Genomic DNA, 20,578 nt, shown 5'->3' with positions numbered 1-20,578 from the left:
GAAGAAATTTCCTTTACTTTTACTTATTGTGAAGATCTGTGGTGGATGTGTAGGAAATAAATTGTTAGGGTTCATTTTTAGTATGAGGTGAGTTTACAGCTCACCACAGAGTTACAGCTAAGCAGGAAGCAATAGGTCTCCCTCTCCCCTGAGCTGCTTGACTGGTGTTGGCTTCACTCAGAATTCTGGGGGTTGGGAAATTGCAGCAGTCTGTGACTTAGGTAGGGTTTCCATTGCTGTGAAGAGACACCATGATGAAAGCAACTTAGAAAGGAGAACATTTAATTGGGGGTAGCCTACACAGTCAGTATTATCATGGCGGAAAGTAGGGCAGTGGCCAGGCAGGCACAGTACTGGAGGAGCTGGGAGTTCTATTGCCTTCACTCAAAGGAAGCCAGGAGCAGACTGTTTCCTGGCTCGGAGGAAAATCTTAAAGCCCACCCCCACAGTGACACACTTCCTCCAACAAGGTCACACCTCCCCGTAGTAGTGCCACTCCCTGGGCCAAGCATATTCAAACTACCGCATTCCACTCCCTGGCCCCCACAGGCTTGGTCAAACACCTGACTCTAAGGCAGCCACACCTAGTTATAGCATAATGCAAAATACATTTAATCTAACTTCAAAAGTTCCAAAGTCTATAACACTCTCAACAATGTTAAAAGTTCAAAGTTCAAAGTCTCTTCTGAGAGTCATCCACACACTGAACTTATCCCTTATAAATCAAAATCAAAAAGCAGATCACATACTTCCAACATCATAGGATATATATACATTACCGTTCCAAACCGTCATAGTGAGGAAATCCTGAACAAAAGCAGGACCAAAAGCTAGCTGGAAAACTCCAAACTCTGCATCTCCATGTCTGATTCCAACTCACTTATGTTTTGTTGACAATTCTCTTTGGCTGGTTCCACTCCCTGGTAGCAGCTTTCCTCAGCAGGTATCCCATGACTCTGGCCTCTGGAATATCCTGGGGTCTTCAAGGCAACTTCATTGTTACAGCTTTTTCTCCCCAATGACTGGGATCCACACACAATCTTTTGGGTTCCTCCAAAGGGTTTGGGTCACATCCCCAGCTCTGTCCTCTGTAGCACTCTAGGCTCTGGTTGACTCCACTGTTGCTGCTGTTCCTGGTGGTCATCCCATGGTGCTACCATCTCTAAAACACTGGGATTTCTCACTGCAATGAGGCTTCACCAATAATAGCCTCTCATAGGTTCCCTTTACAGTGCCCTACCTCAGCTTCTTTGCATGCCCCCTTCAGTCCTGGGCCATCAACTGCAACTGAGGGTTCACTTTCTCCAATGGCCTTCCCTGACCTCTCACAGTGCCAAGCCTCAGCTGCTCTCCATGACTCTTCATGCCTTCCAAACCAGTACCACCTGGGTGACTCTTATACATTACCAAGTCTGTCTACCAGCACGAGGTGCAACCTTGGTTATCTATTCTTGACTCTAAAGCTAGAGCCACATGGCTGAAGCTGCTGAGTTCTGCTGCTTGCTGGAGCTGGAACATGGGCCCCTTGTTTCTATTACATTATTACCAACCTTTTGTTTTCCAACTCCTTCACTGACTAACTTGGCTGTCCTGGAACTTATTCTGTAGATTAGGCTGGGCTCAAACTCAGAGTTCCTCCAGAGTGCCTACCTCTGCCTCTAGAGTGCTGGGATTAAAGGTGTGTGCCACCACTGCCCAGCTATCTACCCCTACTTCTTAATGTTGGTCTTACAGGCATGCACTACCAAGCTCAGTTTCTAGAACTTCTTTTTCAGGTTTAACAATAAACTGTGCAGATATAGCTCACTGGTAGAGACTTGGTTGGACTTGAGGCCTTAGCGCTACAGAGATACTGTACATCCTCGTGTAGTGGTGCACTCTTTTAAACTCTTTTGGGAGGCAGAGGCAGGCAGATTTCTGAGAGTTCGAGATGAGCCTGGTCTACATAGTGAACTCCAGGACAACCAGAGCTACATAGTGAGACCCTGTCTCTAACAAAACAAAACACTGGATAATATCCCATTTCCATGTGAACAGTCATTTGGGTTGCTTCTGGTTAGCTAATATAAATGATGACATACAAGTATGTTAGAATAGATGTTTTCTACTCCTTGGTTATACAACTACATGTGGCATTGTTTGATCACGTGGTAACTCTCGTGAATTTTCTTCTCTATTTTAGCCTTTCCTACTAAATGACCTCGAGAATAGCCGCAAAAAATAGCCTCCGATTCTTTTCCTAATTCCAGGTCCGGAGGTAATGGAAAGTGAACCTCTGCGAGTTCAAGGTCAGTCTTATCTACATAGCGAGTCCCCCATTTATGTTTCTCCCCAGCCAGGAATACATAGTGAGACCCTGTGTCAAACAAATAAGTTGATAAAAGGAATTTCTGGGTGTAGGAGAAACTGTTACCAAACCATCTCCTCCAAGTCTTCCATGGAATCCCCACCCCACCCCCCCACCAGCGGTGGAAAAGAGGGGCAGGAATTGGTGTAGAAGCCAGACGGCTGCTACTTCCGGGCGCATCAAGATGATGAGTTTTCTCGTTCTGCGCAGGCGCCCTCCCAGGGTTGCCGGGGCGACGGTGCCTTCCAACCCCATATCAACGCATAGTGAAGATCGGCGTTCTCTCGGCCCCGCCCGCGGGAAACAGTCGCGCAGTGATGACGTTGAGGGGGTCTGGCTAGGCGTCGCGGACTCCGGAGATGGAGGAAAAGGAGCAGCTGCGGCGGCAGATACGCCTCCTGCAGGGTGAGCGGGCCGCGGTTCCGGCGTGTGTTCACTTGTTTCTTGTGATCGCCGTAGACCCTCTCAGAAGCGGGTGCTGTCGGTTGCGGTCTCCTGATGGTCGTCATGGGTGGGCATCGGAGCGGCCGAGTCGGGTGCGGCCCGCGGGTAACAGAAGCCACCAGGCTTCTGGGCAAATGAGCGGGCTGGACTTCAGAGGGCTGTCAGGAGTCGACAGCACGGTGGTCTACCCGCGGGTGGTCGCGTCAGCTGACCTCCAGGCTCGGCTGGTTCGGAAGCCTTTCTCTTCCGCTGCCGTTGAGTGTTTTTTGGCCCTATTCAGGCACAGCCCCCTTGTACTTAGGGCTGACTACCAGCTTCTTTAGCTTCAAATTTTTAGACCCAAGTTGGTCTTTATAAGTGTTCATGTCGTTTCCAAAGTTTTCTCCACAGAAAATACTTAGGGGTTTGGAAAGTATGTGTTAAGGAGAGTCCAGGTGGTCTGCCTATTTGGGGCTGCTTCTTGGGTTTCCTTAACACCCCACCTGAGGTGTCTGGCAGGGTTGAGGCAGGCTGTGTGTGTGTGTGTGTGTGTGTGTGTGTGTGTGTGTGTGTGTGTGTGTGTGTGTGTGTGTGTGTGTGTGTGTGTGTGTTGGTGGTGGTGGTGGTGGTGGGGTGGTTGGCTGGCAGGGTTGAGGCAGGTGGCAGGTGTTTGATTATTGGGGACCCAGTGAACCTGCTTGCGATCCTTCTCTCTTCCTCCAGTGCTCTATGAGTCATTTCATTGGAAAATCCTTGTGGTATTGGCATCAGGTGTGGTCTGTAGGAGATGTTTGCGATTGGGTCGTCAGTGGGTATATGTGTTGCTGTTTGTTTTGTTTTTGTTTTTGTTTTATTTTGTTTTCTCCTCTGTCTGTCAAGTACTGGGTTAGAGAAACATCATTCTGAGGAGATTACTAAGGTGCAGTCCTGCATTTTTCCCTTGAATGGGTAAACCACAGGGCCTCAGTGGAAGTCTTGTCCTGTTCTTACCCAGGCACCACAGCTTTCGGGTCCCTGACTTTTTTTTTTGTTTTGTATAGGGAGTGACACTTGCTCTCAAAACATTGTAGGCCTAGTAGGACAGTGAGTAAAAGCAGTTATACCTGTCTTCAATGCTGCCATCTTCAGGATAAGCAGACAAAATAGTAATATTGATGGAGAAGCGTTTATAGAATTGACAAGCCTAGAGATTTGGATTGAACTCTCTGGTCAGCAAGGGGCTCAGGAAGGTGAGTGGGTCTGGGGTATTAGGGTAGGGGTAGTAGTCTTGATTGTTGCTGTTTTTATTCATATCTCCTAGGTAACTGAGCCTGTGATTCTGCCTTCTCAGGTCTAATTGACGACTATAAAACCCTCCACGGCAATGGCCCTGCCCATGGCTCCTCATCAGCTACTCGGTGGCAGCCACCTGTGTTCCAGGGTGGCAGGACCTTTGGCTCCCGCTACTCCCGTCCAAATCGGAGGGGCTTCTCTTCACACCATGGCCCTTCATGGCGCAAGAAATACTCCCTTGTGAATCAGCCTCTGGAATCTTCTGACCCAGCCAGTGATCATGCTTTGCAGGCATCCCTCCGTGAGGATAGCCAGCATCCTGAACCCCAGCCGTACGTCCTGGAGAGACAGGTCCAGCTCAGTCCAGATCAGAATATGGTCATTAAGATCAAGCCACCATCAAAGACAGGGTCTATCAATGTTTCAGGGGTCCAGCGGGGTTCCTTGGAAGACTGTGATGACCCCTCTTGGAGTGACCAAAGACCCCAAGGAAGCGAGGTTGAGGTCCCTGGTGGACAGCTGCAGCCTCCAAGGCCAGGAAGAACCAAGATGGGTTACAGTGTGGACGACCCCCTCTTGGTCTGCCAGAAGGAGCCTGGCAAGCCTCGGGTAGTGAAGTCTGTGGGCAGAATTAATGACAGCTCTCCTGAGCACCGACGGACAGTCAGTGAAAGTGAAATTGCCATCAAGGCACACTTCCCATCCTCTGTCCTACCCCAACGCACTGGTGTGGCTCTGGGCCGGAAGGTCGGCCTTCATTCTACCAGCTATTCTGAACAGTTTATTGGAGACCAAAAAGCAAATATTGGCCATGCAGACCGACTAGCTTCCTTGGGGTCAGTGGTGGCTCCAGTCAGACCAGCAACGGGAACCAGGCAGGTCAGGGAGGCCTCACTGCTAGTGTCTTGTCGAACCAGCAAGTTTCGGAAAAACAACTACAAATGGGTAGCTGCCTCACAAAAGAGCCCCCGGGTCACTCGGAGAGCTCTCAGTCCCAGAACAACTCTGGAGAGTGTGAACAAGGCCGCTTTCGGTATGGGTGTAAAGACCGAGAAGTCACAGCATAAGGTTGACCCAGGGGCGAGGCCTGAGAAACTGGCCACACCAGCCAAGGCTGGAGCCTCTCCCAGCAAGTACAAGTGGAAGGCTTCCAGCCCCTCGGCCTCCTCTTCTTCCTCTTTCCGTTGGCAGTCTGAGGCTGGCAGCAAGGACCATACTTCTCAGCTCTCCCCAGTTCTATCTAGGCCCCCGTCAGGGGACAGACCAGCAGGGGTACCCAGCAACTCGAAGCCCCTCTTTGGAGAGTCACAGCTCTCAGCTTACAAAGTGAAGAGCCGAACCAAGATTATCCGGAGGCGGGGCAATACCAGGTGTGCTATTTTGCAATGTGCTGTCTAGGTGGGTGGGGCGGGGCTCAGTAAGTGCTTTTGGTTCCTAAATTAGGGAATTTGGATTTTAGTTTCCAGGTTGGGAAAAAAAGCCCATGTTGGGTCTATTCAGCACCACGGATGTGTGACCTACTGGGAGCTTTGAGTGTGATTTTGGGTCATGCTTCTAGTAGGAGTAAGGCTGGAAGTGCTGTTGTCATATAAAGATGTGTCAGGTACAGATGAATGATTCAAGGGCTTGCATGGGGCCCCAGTAGGGTTGGGGAAGCAATTGGCACTGGTAATGCTGACAGACCCATCCTTTCTTCTCTTGGTGAGAACTAGGTTGTTTCCCTTCTAGGTGAGCAGGGTTCAAAAACGTATGGTGCCAAGCCAGGTTAGGTGCTTGGGGAGCAGCACCCTGGGTCTGTCCAGTGTGTAGCAGTAGGTGAATGCTGTATGACTGTTCTGGCCAGAGCAGTGGGCATGTGTCTGAGCTGTGGGTGGCGGACTAGGGTGCTGGGCTCGGTCAGGTGTGCCTAGACTTTCCTGCTCTGTTTTTACTTGGGGGCTTTAGGTTCTAGGAAGTCAGGCTTTGTGGAGCACTCTGCCCGGGTCCAGACGGAAGGATGCACCATTTGTGCTATGTGGAGTGTCTGTGAAAGGGACTGTAGCACTGCTATCCCAGGCTTTTCCTGCCTTGTGCTCGGTTGCCACCTTCCAAGTGTCCTGAACCGTTGGGCGTCCATTGCTCCAGAGGAAGCAGATTGACCTTACATCTCTGCTGGCCCTTTGCTGGTAGCCAAGTGACCAGGCCAAGCTACTGGTTTATGAGCACACATCACTGAGATTCTTACCCTTGGATGCTTGTAGGAAACTATAAGATGGCATCATAGCCCAGAGTATATGGTCAGGGGTCAGGAACTTCAGTTCAGCCACTGATGGCAAAGGTATTGTCTGCTTACCAAACAGAGGACCTGTCTATGCTATAAGACAGTGTTCTTCTAAAAGATATTTACTGTCCTTGTCATCAGTCCCACTAAGGAAGTTCTTCTGCTGTCTTACTTTGGTCCTTGGCTCTCTAGATGCTCACTTCCTCTGCCTCTGTGCTTCAGACATGTGCTGTCTGTGGTTTTCTGAGCCTGACTGCCATGTTCACTGTGCCTAGAGAATAGATTTCTTCTTATCATACTGGTGCCTTCCTCTGTTGTGGGGACCTCAGAGGGGGGATTTTGTGGCATCCTTGAAGATGTGCTTGGGAGATGGCACCTCTTTTTCAGGAATGCTGTCCTTCTCTGTCACCTTTTCTTGTAGTCTTGTACTGAAATCTTGTACTAAAAGTCCATGTGGCTTGGAGAAGGCCTGGGGCAGGGGCAGGGACAGGGACAGGGACAGGGGAGGGTCTGAAGCCACTCTGCTCTGCTTGGAGAACATTGCAACCTGTTCTGTCTCCAACATGACAGAGATGCTTGGGCAGATCTACCCAGTGACCCTGTTGGTAGTTTTTTGTGTTTTATCTTCATAGCCTTCCTGGGGACAAGAAGATCAGCCCCTCAGCTGCCACCACCAACAAAAACCATCTTACCCAGCGACGGAGACAGGCCCTCCGGGGGAAGAGTAGCCCCATTCTAAGGAAGACTCCTCAGAAGGGTCTGATGCAGGTCAACAGGCATCGGCTGTGCTGTGTGCCATCCAGCCGGACCCACCTCTCCAGCAAGGAAGGTATGACGCGGAGAGAGCTCTCGGTACTGGATGAGGGTGGGCTGCACTGCACTGGGATGACCAGGAACCATGTTAGCAGAGTGGGGTATGGGACCCAAGTGAAAGGCTAGAGAGAGGGCTGGGCTGGACATGGCTGGGTTCCCCTTGGCCAGTTGAGAAGGATGGGTTGAGAGGCTTACAGCTTAGGGTAGAGAAGATGTATAGTCTGCTAGTGTTGTTGCCTGGCATTGTGTGGGGAAGAGCTGTGGAGTCCTTACTGGAATCTTCTAGGATAGCACCACTTGCTTGTGTCTGTGGGGTAGTCTATGGACATATCTACTGGGAACAGCAGAGATTGTCTCCTGCTGGCATCGCAGTGTCCTCCTGCCCCACAGGTGGCCAGAGAAGAGTGAAGGGTGAGGGGTCTTGAGTTCAATGGCTCTACCCATGGTGCCTTGGATATGTTAGGGGCCATTGAAACTGTTGGTGGTGACTCCACTACAAGTGGAGGAATGGATGGTCTCTAATTATAGACAGAAGTGATGACCACACAGTGTCCCTGGTATTTCTGTTGCAGGAAGGGCTCTGGGAATCTTTCTCTCCATTATTCACCGGCTTACCCACTAAGCATGTGATGGGCACCTTGGGGCCAAGAATCGTCATGCTGGTTCCTGGGTTACTGAGCCACATTCTATTGGAGACGAATGGCTGTCTGAGCCCTTGTCAACAGCCTGGACAGTTGGCTTTGGGTGGTAAAGGTGTCCTGAGAACAAGAAAGCAGAGCATATAGTTATGGGCTACAGGGAGTGTGTAAGCACTAGGCAGGCATTAGGAGTGTTTCTTGAGGAGATTTGAGTGAGGAGAGGAAATAGCGCTCAGCTCTGCAGGTGAAGACACTGGTGGAACATAGAGTGGAAGGAAGACCATGTAGCAATGTGCTCTGTGGGATCAGAAAAGGGGATTAATTACCCCAGTGGAAAGGGCACTCGGTAATGGGGGAAGCTCTTTTTTGCCACAGTAATGAAAGGGAATAGGTTCTGTGATTTCAGGGAAGGATGGATGAGGGAGCCGGGAGACAGCCTGTGTTGCTGCTCTTGGGAATATCAGGTGACAGGATTGGGCTAGCAGGCTGGAGTAGACAGGATGGCTAGCATGCAAGGCCTTGTGTGTGAGCTCAAGGGAGAATCATCATCTAAGCAGTAAACGAGTTGTGGAAACAGAAGATGCTAAGCCTGTGTTCCTCAGGTAGTAGGTCCAGAGACTACTACTCTTTACTACTCTAGATAGACAAAGAGCCCAGGGTGGGCTGTGTACAGGAGACGGGAGGAGATGGGAGTGACAGTAATTCCTCTGGGCTGGAGCCTGGATGGATTTGGCTTGTTTTAGGAACCGGCTTGTAGTTTCCTCAGCTTCCTCTTGCAAGACTTACTGTCTGCCTCCTTCCTTGCTTGTCTAAGAATCCCAGCTCTGGCCAGTCTGTTTGATTCCCTGGTCTGGAGTGCTTGCCGTATTGCTGATTAGAGCTTTTCTATCTCCAAGCAGGTGCAGCCCCAAGCTTATGACCCCAGATAGGTGGGGTCAGTGGATAGGGGCTGCCCCCTAAGCTAGTGCTTAGGGTCTTCTCTTTCTGCTTTCCTCCAAGAAAACATTTAGCCCTAGTTCCAGATTTTTCCTTGGTGCCAGTACGCTGGTGTCTAGGGAGGGACCTGATTGATTGCTCAGTAGACTTTGTGTACCAAGGAATTGGGTAGCCTAACTGCTCTGGCCAACCCCTCCTCCAGGTCCCTACCTGGTCCTATTTTGTGGCTTAGTAGCCAGCAGAGGGCGCACTTGCCCCTTTTATCCCTCCTTCCACCTTTTTCTGGTAATTGATTGCCTAATTTCCTCTTTATGTGAAAGAAAGCAGATATCAAGTAATTTGCAGCAATAACCTGCTAATGCTGGGCCAGTATCGAAACTCCCCTGTTCATTTCAAGTGGCAGATAAAACACTAATACATAATTATCCTTGCAAATTGGATTGTTTTAAATAACCAAAAGGCTACGGCCAGAAGAAAGCGATCCCATCTCCCTCGAGTTACTCTTGCAGCGTAATTGCCGCGTTCAATCAATTTCCCTGGCATTAGAAATTCCATCACAATCAACATTAAGCTTTATTCATTGTGATGGCTAAGAGCCGGGCCATTTCTCCTCTTTTTCTTAACTGGCAAAATTAATCAGGGAAAAGATTTTAAACATTTACCCGTGCGAAAGAGGTCAGCGCTGCCACTATATTGCTCAGCAGATAAGGGGGCTAATAAAAAGAAAATTGAATTACTAATGATCACCAGGAACCGAGTATATAAAACCTGGCAATCGCCAGTTCAGGAGAAGGAGAATCAATTTTCTTGGGACAAGGTGCGCTCATTTTTTATTTTGGCGCGTATTATCAGCAATTTAATTTGAGAGCGCATAAACAGGAGGAAACAGTTAGGGAATAATGAGCCTGGAGGTGTAAAGTGCCGTAGGATATATGCTGTACACAATTTATTTGGCACAACAGATAATCGCTTTAATTGAATTCAAAACTGCATTGTTCAGCAGCCATGGGGCTGCTCAGGCCTGGGGACTGAGAGTATCAGGAAGGTTCCAGTCTGATGTAGTGTCTCTCTTCTGGTCAGCCTTTGGTTATGGGCTGGGATGAGCCCCCGAGAGAGCCCTGAGGTGGTCAAGGAGGCATGTGTGCTCGGTCTGCTGCTGAGACCTGCTTAGTCTGCCTCCCATGAACAAATGTTAGAGAAGGCATCTGGGGAGAGATGAACCTTTAGGGATGGTGATTGGTAGTTGCCATGTGTTGCTCTTCCTCTGGTCAGCGTGGGGATGTGGGACCTGGGAGGCTTGGAGTGAGCTCCCACGCTCACTCATGAGGTGTGGCCTAGGCCTAGGATGTGGCTTGGCTCCCAGAGCTGTGTGCATGGGTGCTGTTTAATCTGATATAGCACCTACTGCTCTACCTTAGTACCAGTAAGTCATGGGCTTCTAACCAATAGCCTCTTGGAAGCATTAGCTGTCCATTGCCAAGAAAGAGCCATTGTGGGTAGACAGGCTGTGTGTTAGCACCTCTCAGGGGTAGGCGTGAATAGGAAGGCCCTCTTCTTTTATCTGCACATGGTGGATATGTGGCCATTGCCTGTCCTTTTCTTCCTATAAGTATGTTAAAATTTTGGTCTTGGGGTTTAGTTAAAAACATTACTGCTTTTGCAGAGGACTCAAATTCAGTTCACAACTGCTTATAACTTCGTCTCCAGGGAATCTGTCACCCTCTTCTGGACTTCATGCATATGTGCATGCATGCACACATACCTACAGAAGGGCACACATACAGAGATCATTTAAAATAAAATGTTTTTAAAAACAGGACCGGGACGATGGCTTAGCAGTTAAGAGGATGTACTGCTCTTCTAGAGTACTCCAGTTTGATTCCCAGCACCCGTTAGGTGGCTCACAACTGCCTGTAACTCCTGTTCTTGGGACATCTTAACACCCTCAGCTTCCATTGACACCCATGGCGTGCACAAACACACACACACACACACACACACACACACACACACACACACACACACACACTGTTAAAAATAAAATGAATTGCAGGGTGTGGTGGTACATGCCTTTAGTCCTAGCACTCTAGAGGCGAAGGCAGGTGGGTAGATCTCTGACTTCTGCGGAGTCAGTTCTATGACAGCCAGGCTATACAGAGAAATCCTGTCTTGAAAAACCAAAAATAAATAAAATGAATGAATTATATAAAAATAAACAAATGATAAAATAAAATTTAAGAATTCTTTCAACAAACCTTGTCCTTGCCCTGGAAATAGTCTTCTTGGTAAAGGATTAATTAGGTGGGTTCTGGGTTAGGGCTTGCTAGACGACTGGATAATAAGGGCTAGGTGAACTTTGAGTTCACCATGCAGACTGACGCCTACCAGCCTCCTAGGTTTTCACCTGAGCCTCCTGGGGATAGTTACCTACCTCCAGGACAGAGTTCTTCAGCTTGTGGCAGGAACCATCCCTTAGTTTACTGGCATAAAGATAAGTAAGGCTCTTGGCTCCTTGTCTGGCCATAGATCACTCAGTGAAGGTCCTCTTGTCCTGCCTATGGTGAAAGCCTGCTGGGATGGGTGTTCATTCCCACATTCAATGGTTTTTAAGGAAGTGCTCAGGGAGTCTTCCCAGTATATGCTCTGTCAGCTTCACTCACCCTGCTACAAACTGGGTCGCTCTTTTGCCATCCTCAGCCTAGGACTGGAACCAATCTGAGGACTGAGGACCCCTTAGATGTTCAGTGTTCTCTCAGAGCTGACCTTACCCTTCATTTCTAGCCATTCTGAAGGCAGCCTCCCCAGAGCTCTGGCCAATCTTTCTTAGTGTCTGGGTGAGGCCTGCCTCCATACTGTGGTAGGACAGCTTCTCCGTTGCCCCTCCTGGCCATTTAGACAAATGTTTTTAAGTCTGATGACCTGATTTTGTGTGCTTTTAGGCCCTGCCCATCAGCTTCATTCTTTGGCCCTTAAAAAGGCCTTGCATCCCCTGTCCTGGCAGAGTTCCCAAGCAGGCTTTTTGGTATACATGGGTCATGGATCATTTCAGATCATGAATCATGATTTTTTTTTTTTTTTTTTTTTTTTAGCTATTCTGGGATAAGGGCTGCTTGCCAGGTGGTTTGGGATATGGGAGGAAACCTACCCATATTCCTCCTGTGCTCATAGCTTCACACTTAGTTTGCCCACTCATCCGTGATACTGGGGATTGAACTCAGGGCCTTGAATGCACAAGCACATGCTCTTCCACTGAGCTCCATCCTCAGTTCTCTTTTTTACTTTTTACTTTTTTTTTTTTTTTTTTCTCGGAGCTGGGGACCGAACCCAGGGCCTTGCGCTTCCTAGGCAAGCGCTCTACCACTGAGCTAAATCCCCAACCCCTACTTTTTACTTTTAGACAGAGTGTTACTAATCTTTTCAGTGTGGCCTTGGACTCACACTGTAACCCAGAGAGGCCTTGAATTGTGATGTGTATTTTTAAAACCTAGGCTACGTATGCAGCTAAGGATGTTCCTGAACCTCCTGCCTCTGCCTCCCAGTACTGCGATTATTGGCATGAGCCACCATCCTGACTTCTTGCTTCTGATTAAGCCTGCCTTCTCTCTGCCTAGACTTTGTCCTTTAAAAGCCTGCTTCTTTTTGAAAGCCTTACTCCTTCTTGGCCAGGACTTGTTCATTCATGGGCTAGATCCTACCCCTGTCAGTCAAGTCCCACCTCTTCTGGCCAGACACTAGACTTTGCCCCTTCAGTAGGCCCTGCCTCTGAAGGCTTTTCCCATATCCAGTCAGATGTTCCTTTTCTGTGAGTAGGCCCCACCTTCTCTGGCTAGCCATACCTCCACACTCCACATTTGCCTACTTTCTGCAGATATATAGGGTTCCTGCCTTTATTCAAGCAACTGCTAAGTGCCCATGGTCAGCCTTACAAGCCTATCTGCTTTAAGATCACCGTGGAATTCCCACTTCCTGCTTCATTTTCTGTATTGTGTGGATTCTGTGTTAATTGTCTGTATTGCTTCACTAGAAAGGCCCTGTATGAGGGCTTCGTCCTACTCTCGTCACATAGATGTGAGTCTCTTGGTGCCGAGCAAGAAGGTAGCGTATCCCATTTCAGAAGCACTGTCTGGGACAGGGATTCCTTCTGCACAGTATTCTGGATGAAGGTTTTTCTCTCTACTTCTCACCACATATGTTAGAAGCCAATTTCTGGCTTCAACCCAAAGCTTTTATTGGGTGAGCAACCCTGCTGGTTGGAGGATACCTGTTTCATCTGACTTAAGCTGGGTAGGGCTTGGTCAGTATGTGGGCAGAAAGGAGTGCATCGTGGCATGTTTGATGCCTTTTGAAAGCAGCTCTGCTCACTGGGAGATCTCAGGTCCTTCCAAGGCCTAGCCTATTGGAGCATCATTGTATTCAGCCTTTGAGGCTGAGAGTCTGAAAGGGACTGACCTGCGAGGAGAAACAACAGGCCTGCCTGTTGGGATATTATTCCTGCCCTGTGCCAAGTGTTCCTGGTGGGTGGGAGCCAGTAGTGGCATGCTAGAAGGGTTTATGAACATCCCATAACTCCGGCTGGCTATGGAATGGCATTGTCTCACCACTTGTGTCAGTGAGGGCAGTTGGGGAAATCTGGGAGCAGGAGGGTTAGCAGATGAGAATGCTCACAGACTGGCTATATAGCAGCAGTGTGATCTGCGGTCTCTCAGATGCCCAGTCCTCTGCTTGTCCCTGAGCCTTGTGGCCTTTGGGGAGCTGACTTCCAATAGAGTTGAGCCAGAGAGCAGTGTGGCAGTGTGGTTGTGACAGCATCCTTTCCTACTGACCTAGGCTTTGGCAGTAGCTCTTGGTGGTCTTGACTGGCTGCCTTCTCCAGTGCAGCCCAAGGCAGCGAAGCCGAGAGCTTCAATCGGGATCCCAAGTTAGACAGCAAGGATGCATGCTGCTTTTCTCTAGTCATAACTACACTGAGGCAGCAGATGCTATGGGAAGGGTTTTGGAAGTGCATTGAAGCCTCAGGTACTTTTAGGGTACACACGGTGGCTGGTTGCATGTGGTGGGATAGGGCTCAGGGCAGGGATCTGGAAAGAGGCTGGGCTTGATAGATACCCTTTAATGGTGGGTGCTGGGAGCAGCCACATCTGGTATTCAAGTTCTAGGATTTGCCTGAGATGTTGTACACATAAAGTACACATCCTCTCTAGGCTGGTTGGTGCCATTGTCTTCTGAGGGAGTTTGGATCTTCTGTGTTCTTTGCACTACTGTCTTTTTTTTTTTTTTTTTAAACATATCCATAAAATTACAGGGACTCCATGCAGATCAAGGAGCTGGACCCTCCGGGTGTTCCCGACTTGTGTGATGTTGCTCTGTGGTGTTGCTCTGTGCTATGTGGTGGCCGCTGCCGCTGCCTGGGAAGCCCTGTCCAGTGCCTCAGGTCTGCGATCCATTGTTGCTCACTGTATGCAGCTGGACTGTTCGATTTTACTATGGCAAACACTATTAAAGGGCATGAGAACAGTTAAATCTGGAGTCCTGCTTTCATAAGGGAAAAAAGAAAATGCTGAATTAGGTTCTGAGAAAGGCATCCGCAGCGATCCTTGGATCTTGCATAAATTATCAGGCACGCTGGAGGCCTCCAATTTTACGTTTGTTGCAACCATGCTAATTAATTATTCCACAAGAATTGGCATGAACACACGTGTGTGCTACTCCTGGTGAGCTTGCCCCTTCTGACTCCTGGCTTGGGAAGATGGTGGCATCAGGGTGGCTGGTGCTTATATCTTTAAGACAGCAGGCCTTCGCCTCCGGCTTAGGACAGTTTGGCCAGCTCCTCTGGAAATCGAAGCGAGAGTAGTTTTCTTCTTTTGTCACTTTCTTCCTGGTCAAAGAATTGCCTATCTTCTCTAGGTCCTGACTGACTTTTGACCAAATACTGCCCCTTAGCCACTGAGCATGGCTGACTTAAGGGTCTCCAGAGATTAGCTTCATACTAGGCTTTGGGCAGCAGAGTTAAGCTTTGTCCATCTGCCCACAGAAGCTGATGACTCCCTTAAGGTTACATTACTGAGTACCCAGGAGTTTTCTCAGAGAACATGGCATAAGAACTGTCCTAGACACTGTCCCTATGGCCTGGTCTATCCTCAAGCACAGTTAGCAAGGCCTACAGCAGCAAGTGTCAAATGCTGGCATAGTGTGACAGGGAACCTGGTTTGGGTCACCAGTTCATGGCTTAGGCTGCCCAAGAGCTCTTCTCAGGTCTACCTTTTCATAGGAGAGCCTTCCCTCTGGAGCCATGCAGAGCCAGGGGCAGCAGCCCTGTGCTTGGTGCTCAGGGACATGAGCCACGGAATGATGCTGGAAGCTGCCTGGCTTAGAAGGGGTGCTCGTGATGGGCTTGAGAGCATCCCATGAGGAGTTATTTTCCTGCTTAAGACACCTGGGCATGGAAAGCAGCCTGGAGAGTGTTCCAGGATAGGCAGGGCCTCCTCTTGTCCTCTTGCCAGGGAGCCTTCCTGGGTTGCCTCCGCTCAGTGAAAGGACTCGACCTGGTCCCTCTGGTCAAGGACACTAAATAGAAAGGGTGTTATTCCTGCAGAATTCCACTGGAAACTCCAGGGCAGCACCCCAGCCATGGCTGGCTGAGGAAGATGAGCAGGCCTATGGGGATAGGGAATGCCTGCTGAGGCTTCTGGACTGGGGGCTGAATGGAGAGCCTAGCTCTCTCTTTGGGCTGGCCTTGTGCAAAGGAGCAGGGTATGACTGCCATTGCTGCTTGCAGGATGCACAGAGACCCTGTTTGACACTTGTGCTTGAGCCCAATGGTGAAATTTACCCAGGGTGTGTCTGAGTTTGACATGAGCAGCCAGCTGGCTGGGCAAGTAGGTCTGGGCTTTAGGACTGACAGCTGTGTCAAGGGTCTCTAAGAATATGCTTTGCGGGTTGGGGATTTAGCTCAGTGGTAAGAGTGCTTGCCTAGCAAGCGCAAGGCCCTGGGTTCGGTCCCCAGCTCCGAAAAAAAGAAAAAGAAAAAAAAAAAGAATATGCTTTGCTCAGAAAGATTGTTCTTAAAATAAACAAACAAAAAAACCCTCTAAAACTGTTCTTTGGCCTTTCCTTCATGCATGGGCGTTCTTAATTTTTAAGGGAAACACATGCCTGGGTGGGGTTCATCTGATTTTAGTTCAGGATGGTCTCCTACACCCATAACTTGATCTGGGCATCAGGGCTGCTGGGCATGGTTGGTGAGCGCCTGAAGGCAAGGGCTGTAAGCTCATCTTGACTCCTGTGTCATGGACCCTGATATGACCAGAGAATGAGGACTGGTTGGGGTTATAGTGCTTAAATGTGAGCAGGCAAGGAGACCGGACAGGGAGGGGCTCATGGTAGGACCCCACCTACCACAGAAGCCAGTCAGCGTGAGGGTCTGAAGAGGCATTGCATGGAACCCAGGCTTTAGATATCTAAATGTGCAGTCTGTTATAATTTCACTCTAGGTGTAGCTTTTCACAATTACTACATTTCATATTCTTGGGGTGTGTGTGTGTGTGTGTGTGTGTGTGTGTGTGTGTGTGTACACACACGTGCCATACCATGTATATGATGGTCACAGGATGCCTTCCACCATGTGGGCCCTGGGGATTAAACTCGGGTCAACCAACTTGGTGGCAAGAGCTTTTACATATTAAGCCATCTTGGTGGCTTGCTTTAGTTGTTTTCCGTAAGTTAATTATTTTTGTTTTTCTCCAGACACTTCATAGTTTTTAATGTGATTTTCCTCCTTTGACCTGTGGGTTATAAAAGGTACTTTTTAATTTGCAGACATGGGGGTTTTGAAGTTATTTTAACTAATGGTTTTTTACTTCAGTTTGTGTGTTCAATTGGATTTCAGGCCATTGAATGTTTCTGCAAATTTGTAGCTCAACTTGTGTAAATTGCATTTGAAAAGAATGTTGTTCTGGCTGGCCTGAAACTCAGAGAGGTCTACTTGGCTCTGCCTCCTGAGGACTGAGTCCTGGGATCAGAGGTACAACTCACCTGGCTTTCAATTAGTCCTTTTTTCAAGTCCAAGTCTGGACTTTAACTTCGATGTGCTGCAGCCTGAACCCAGGACCTCCTAAGGTGTTTTGCATGCTCTACTGCTCTGAGCTCAGCATTCACCTTTTATTCATATTTATTTATTTATTTATTTATTTATTTATTTATTTATTTATTTATTTATTTATTTTTTAAGGAAAACACTTTGCAGTCCGGGTCCTTTATTTCCTTTTTGTACATTATAACATGAATTCATATGGATTGGGCTCCAGCAGCTCAGGCTCTCTTCTGTTAGTCCCCACAGTGGCTTCTCTGGGTGGCACAGGCTGGTGCTCCAGTGGAACCCAGGTGCCCTTCTCTTTGGCTTCCTCTTTCTTCTGATCATTCTCCTTCACCTGCTTCAGGAAGCCGTCTCTGTTCTTTGAGTGCTTGATGTGCTCAATCCACACATTGATCCTCTTGGCCAGAATCTTGCTCTTAACTTGCTTGTTTACAGTGATGCCTGAGGCATGCTGGGTGACATTGTAGACTCTTCCGGTTTTGCCATGGTAACACTTATGAAGCATTCCTTTCTGAACAGTGCCCATTCCTTTGATGTCTACAACATCACCCTTCTTGTGGATTTGCATGTGTGTGGACAAAGGACCAACTCCGTGTTTCCTAAAGGCCTAGAGAACATAGACTGAGTGCCTCTCCTCTTTCCTTTTGTGTTTGTCCTTTTGGCGAGATACTGGAAAATGGCTGAAAGTGCCACTGTACTTTTAAAAACATTAAGATGTCTTGCTGTCTGTTGTGTGTGGGTTTTTTTCCTTAGTTTTGAGTCAAATCTGACTTGCTCCCATGTTTGGTTATTTTATAGAGAGTAGTAGACAATGCGTATGAGAGATTTGAAGCAGCTTGAGGATGGATGTCTTCTTTCAGTTTTATGAGCGGACCTACAGAGTCAGTCTTCTGGGCCAGTGGATGATTGTCCTGCCAGGGAGGGACTCTTCATTGGACAGTTCTGACTGGATATTTTTTACTGAGCCCCAGGAAGAATTGGGGTATAGGTCCATTAAGGTCCAAGGATGCTGGTAGGATCAAGAGTTCACTGTGCTTGATGGCCTGTTAGCTGAGCCGAGTCTATATTAGCTAGGCTTTCTATTGCTACAATGAAACACCATGACCAAGAGCAACTTCAGGAGGGAAGGATTTATTTTGCTTATACTTCTACATCACTGCAAGAAATTATTAAAGGACATCAACACAAGACCTCAAGGTGGGAACCTGGAGGAGGGAACTTAAGCAGAGGATGGAGGCATGCTGCTTATGGGTTTCTTCCTCATGGCTTGCTCAGCCTGCTTTCTCATAGCTCCAAAGGTGGCACCACCCACAATGAGCTGGACCCTCCCTTACCAATCACCAGTCAAGAAAATGCCCTACAGCCTTGCCCCCAGGTCACTGGGGTTGGGGGTGGAGGCATTGTTTTCATTTAAGGTTCCTGCTTCTCAAGTGACTCTAGCTTGTGTCAAGTTTACATCAAACCAGCAGCAAGCAGAGTCTGTTCCGGAAGAGGAGGAGAGAGAACAATAGGAACCCCTTAGTGAAGCCCTGTGGCTTTATAAGCCTTGGACTCACTCTCTCATCGGCAGGCTGGGTGTGTGAGGTGCTCAGCCCAAATTGTCACTAACAGAAGAAGGCTGCTGTGTCTTGGTGACCTGTGTGTAGCTCACTGACCTGTGGCTTCTAAGAGTTTCTGGAGCAGAGTGGTGAGAGGGTTGCTTGGTGAGTAGGGCAGCTTTTGGGATCCTGGAGGCGGCCTTCTTCCTGCAGCTTTCTCCTTGTTCCAGCTCGAGGCCCCTGGGAGAGGCTTGTGAGAAGTCCGGCCTGGTTAGGATTCTGAATCCACTGTATCCACTGTAGCTGACCTGAGGTGTGAGGCTGCGGAGTTTGGTCCAAGTGGAGACTAATGATAAAGCTGAACTTGGGTGAGACTTTCTGTGTTTGCGCATCGCTCATAGAGTGGGCTGCTGGATGAGATTGAGTACTAGTTGCAGGGTAGTAGTGGGTACTGGTACTGATAGCAACTGAGGGAACTGCAGGGAGAGTCAGGACTTTGGAGTGCCCAGGGCAGTGGTCTCTGATGTTCAGGCCTGGGAGGAAGTGGTGAGTGGTCTCCAGTACTAATTTATGTTTTGCTTAAGTGCTGACTGGCTCAGGGACATTGTAGAGTACAGCAAAGGAATAAATAGGGATAACCCATAACAAGCAAGGCCTGGGTAGGTTGGGTCTTGGGTTTCCTGAACAGCTTGCTCCTTGTTCTTGTAGCCCATTATAGATAGGCTAGTGCTATTGTCAAGAAGGTAGCCAGGGAAAAGAGCTGGAGGCTGATGGGGCCACTCCTGGTCAGGAGACCAGCAGGGCCTTTGCTGTGTCCTTGCTCATTGAAGAGTTACCGAAATCAGAGTCTAGGTCAGGCTGGGAGGCCATTTGTGATGCTCTTGGTTGGAACTCCCTAGACTGAGCCCCTTGCTGGCCTTCCTCTTGACATCTGCAGTCTTCCTGACTCACATCCTCTTTGGGAGTATGACCCAGATGGAGTTCCAGCCTCTCATGATAGCTTGCCCACTGGAATCTGGAGCTGAGTGCCTTTCTTTCACTTAATGCTGGGGTCCCTCTGGTGATCCTGCCAAAGGAAGATCTTTAGGTACAGGATCTGTCTCAGGGCCAGGCTCTGTATGTCTCTCCTGTTGTCAGAGCATCTAGGTAGCATAGGAAACCCTGGAGAGGAGACTGCAGCCATTGTGGCCTTCTGCTTGTTAGGGAGTTTCTGATCGCTCATCCCTTCCTTCCCTTGTGGCCACGGGCATGGTGGTGGCTAAGTATTGCCAATAAGGATTTGTTTACTGTAAAGGGCTCTCATTCTCTGTATGAGGCTAGTGTCTTGCCAGGAGGAGGAGAAGGAGGAAGAAGAGGAGGAGGAGAAAACAAGGCATAGGTTAGGCTGCTAGAGAGGAAGTCTTCAAGGTTAGGAGTAGCCAAGAAAGCAGCACAGTCATATAGCTGGGGGTTTTAGGGCTCATGGCTTCCAAATTGAAGATTTAGTCTAAATGCATAGAAATTGATGGAATTTGCAAAGAAAATCTATAGCTGGGTCCGATGACTGTAAATCCAGCAGCTTGTGATCATTAAGTGTCCAGTTATTTGTGGCTTTGTTTGAGTGTCTGTCTCTTAGGCCTGGCAGATAGGAACCCTGGCCTTGGAGATAAGCCTGTGTCCCAATCTCCGTTCTGATACTTTTGATCCATCTGTGAGTCTTCGCCGGCTTCTTCTTTTTTTTTTTTTTTCCTTTTTCTTTTTTTCGGAGCTGGGGACCGAACCCAGGGATTCGCGGGCTTCTTTAGAGGCTTGCAGCTGTTCATGACCTGCATGCTTATTTCCATTGGTGCCTGGCCCTACAGGGTCAGTACAAAGCATCTAGTTTAGGTAGGTTGATGGGTAACTTGTGTGGGGGAGTCTTCTGACTAGAAGCCAACCACTGTCTTCTCCATTCTCTCCTACAATACTGAGTCCCAGAGCCTTCTAGCCCCAAGCAAGAAAATAAAGCTTCTCCTTTGTCCTGAAGGTGTTGCCTAGGTGGAGATGTTGGCGCGCGCGCACACACACACACACACACACACACACACACACACACACACACACACAGACGCACGCACGCACGCACGCACTCAGGGGGGCTAGTTTTTTTTGGGTACCTGTCACATAACCAGCCACAGACTGCCTGGCTTTCTTCTAGTCTGAGGTGTGTGGAGTAGGCTTGGGGCACAGCTGACTCTGAGCCTCCTGTCTCAGTTGGGTATCTCAGCCAGGTAGTGTAGT

The 20,578-nt window shown here is 48.8% G+C and overlaps 1 protein-coding gene across 4 annotated transcripts in view; it reads left to right on the top strand.

Moving 5' to 3' along the window:
* Positions 1 to 2,599: 2,599 nt before the first annotated feature.
* The window catches only part of Zc3h3 (zinc finger CCCH type containing 3), an 84,819-nt gene continuing 66,840 nt past the window's right edge, over positions 2,600 to 20,578 (top strand). The window contains exons 1-3 of one of the 4 annotated variants that reach the window (XM_063263275.1): positions 2,600 to 2,752; positions 4,101 to 5,412; positions 6,935 to 7,131. In XM_063263275.1, coding sequence (XP_063119345.1) covers positions 2,707 to 2,752; positions 4,101 to 5,412; positions 6,935 to 7,131 — 1,555 coding nt within the window. In that variant the 5' untranslated portion in view covers positions 2,600 to 2,706. Of the gene's footprint in view, positions 2,753 to 3,857; positions 4,000 to 4,070; positions 5,413 to 6,934; positions 7,132 to 20,578 lie in introns of those variants that run through there. The other 3 variants (XM_063263276.1, NM_001134865.1, XM_063263277.1) reach the window with 3 other exon arrangements.

The sequence above is a fragment of the Rattus norvegicus genome, chromosome 7, assembly GCF_036323735.1.
Source record: "Rattus norvegicus strain BN/NHsdMcwi chromosome 7, GRCr8, whole genome shotgun sequence".
Taxonomy (NCBI): domain Eukaryota; kingdom Metazoa; phylum Chordata; class Mammalia; order Rodentia; family Muridae; genus Rattus; species Rattus norvegicus.
The sequence above is the reverse complement of the archived record's forward strand: the minus strand, read 5'-3'. Positions and strand labels throughout refer to the sequence as shown.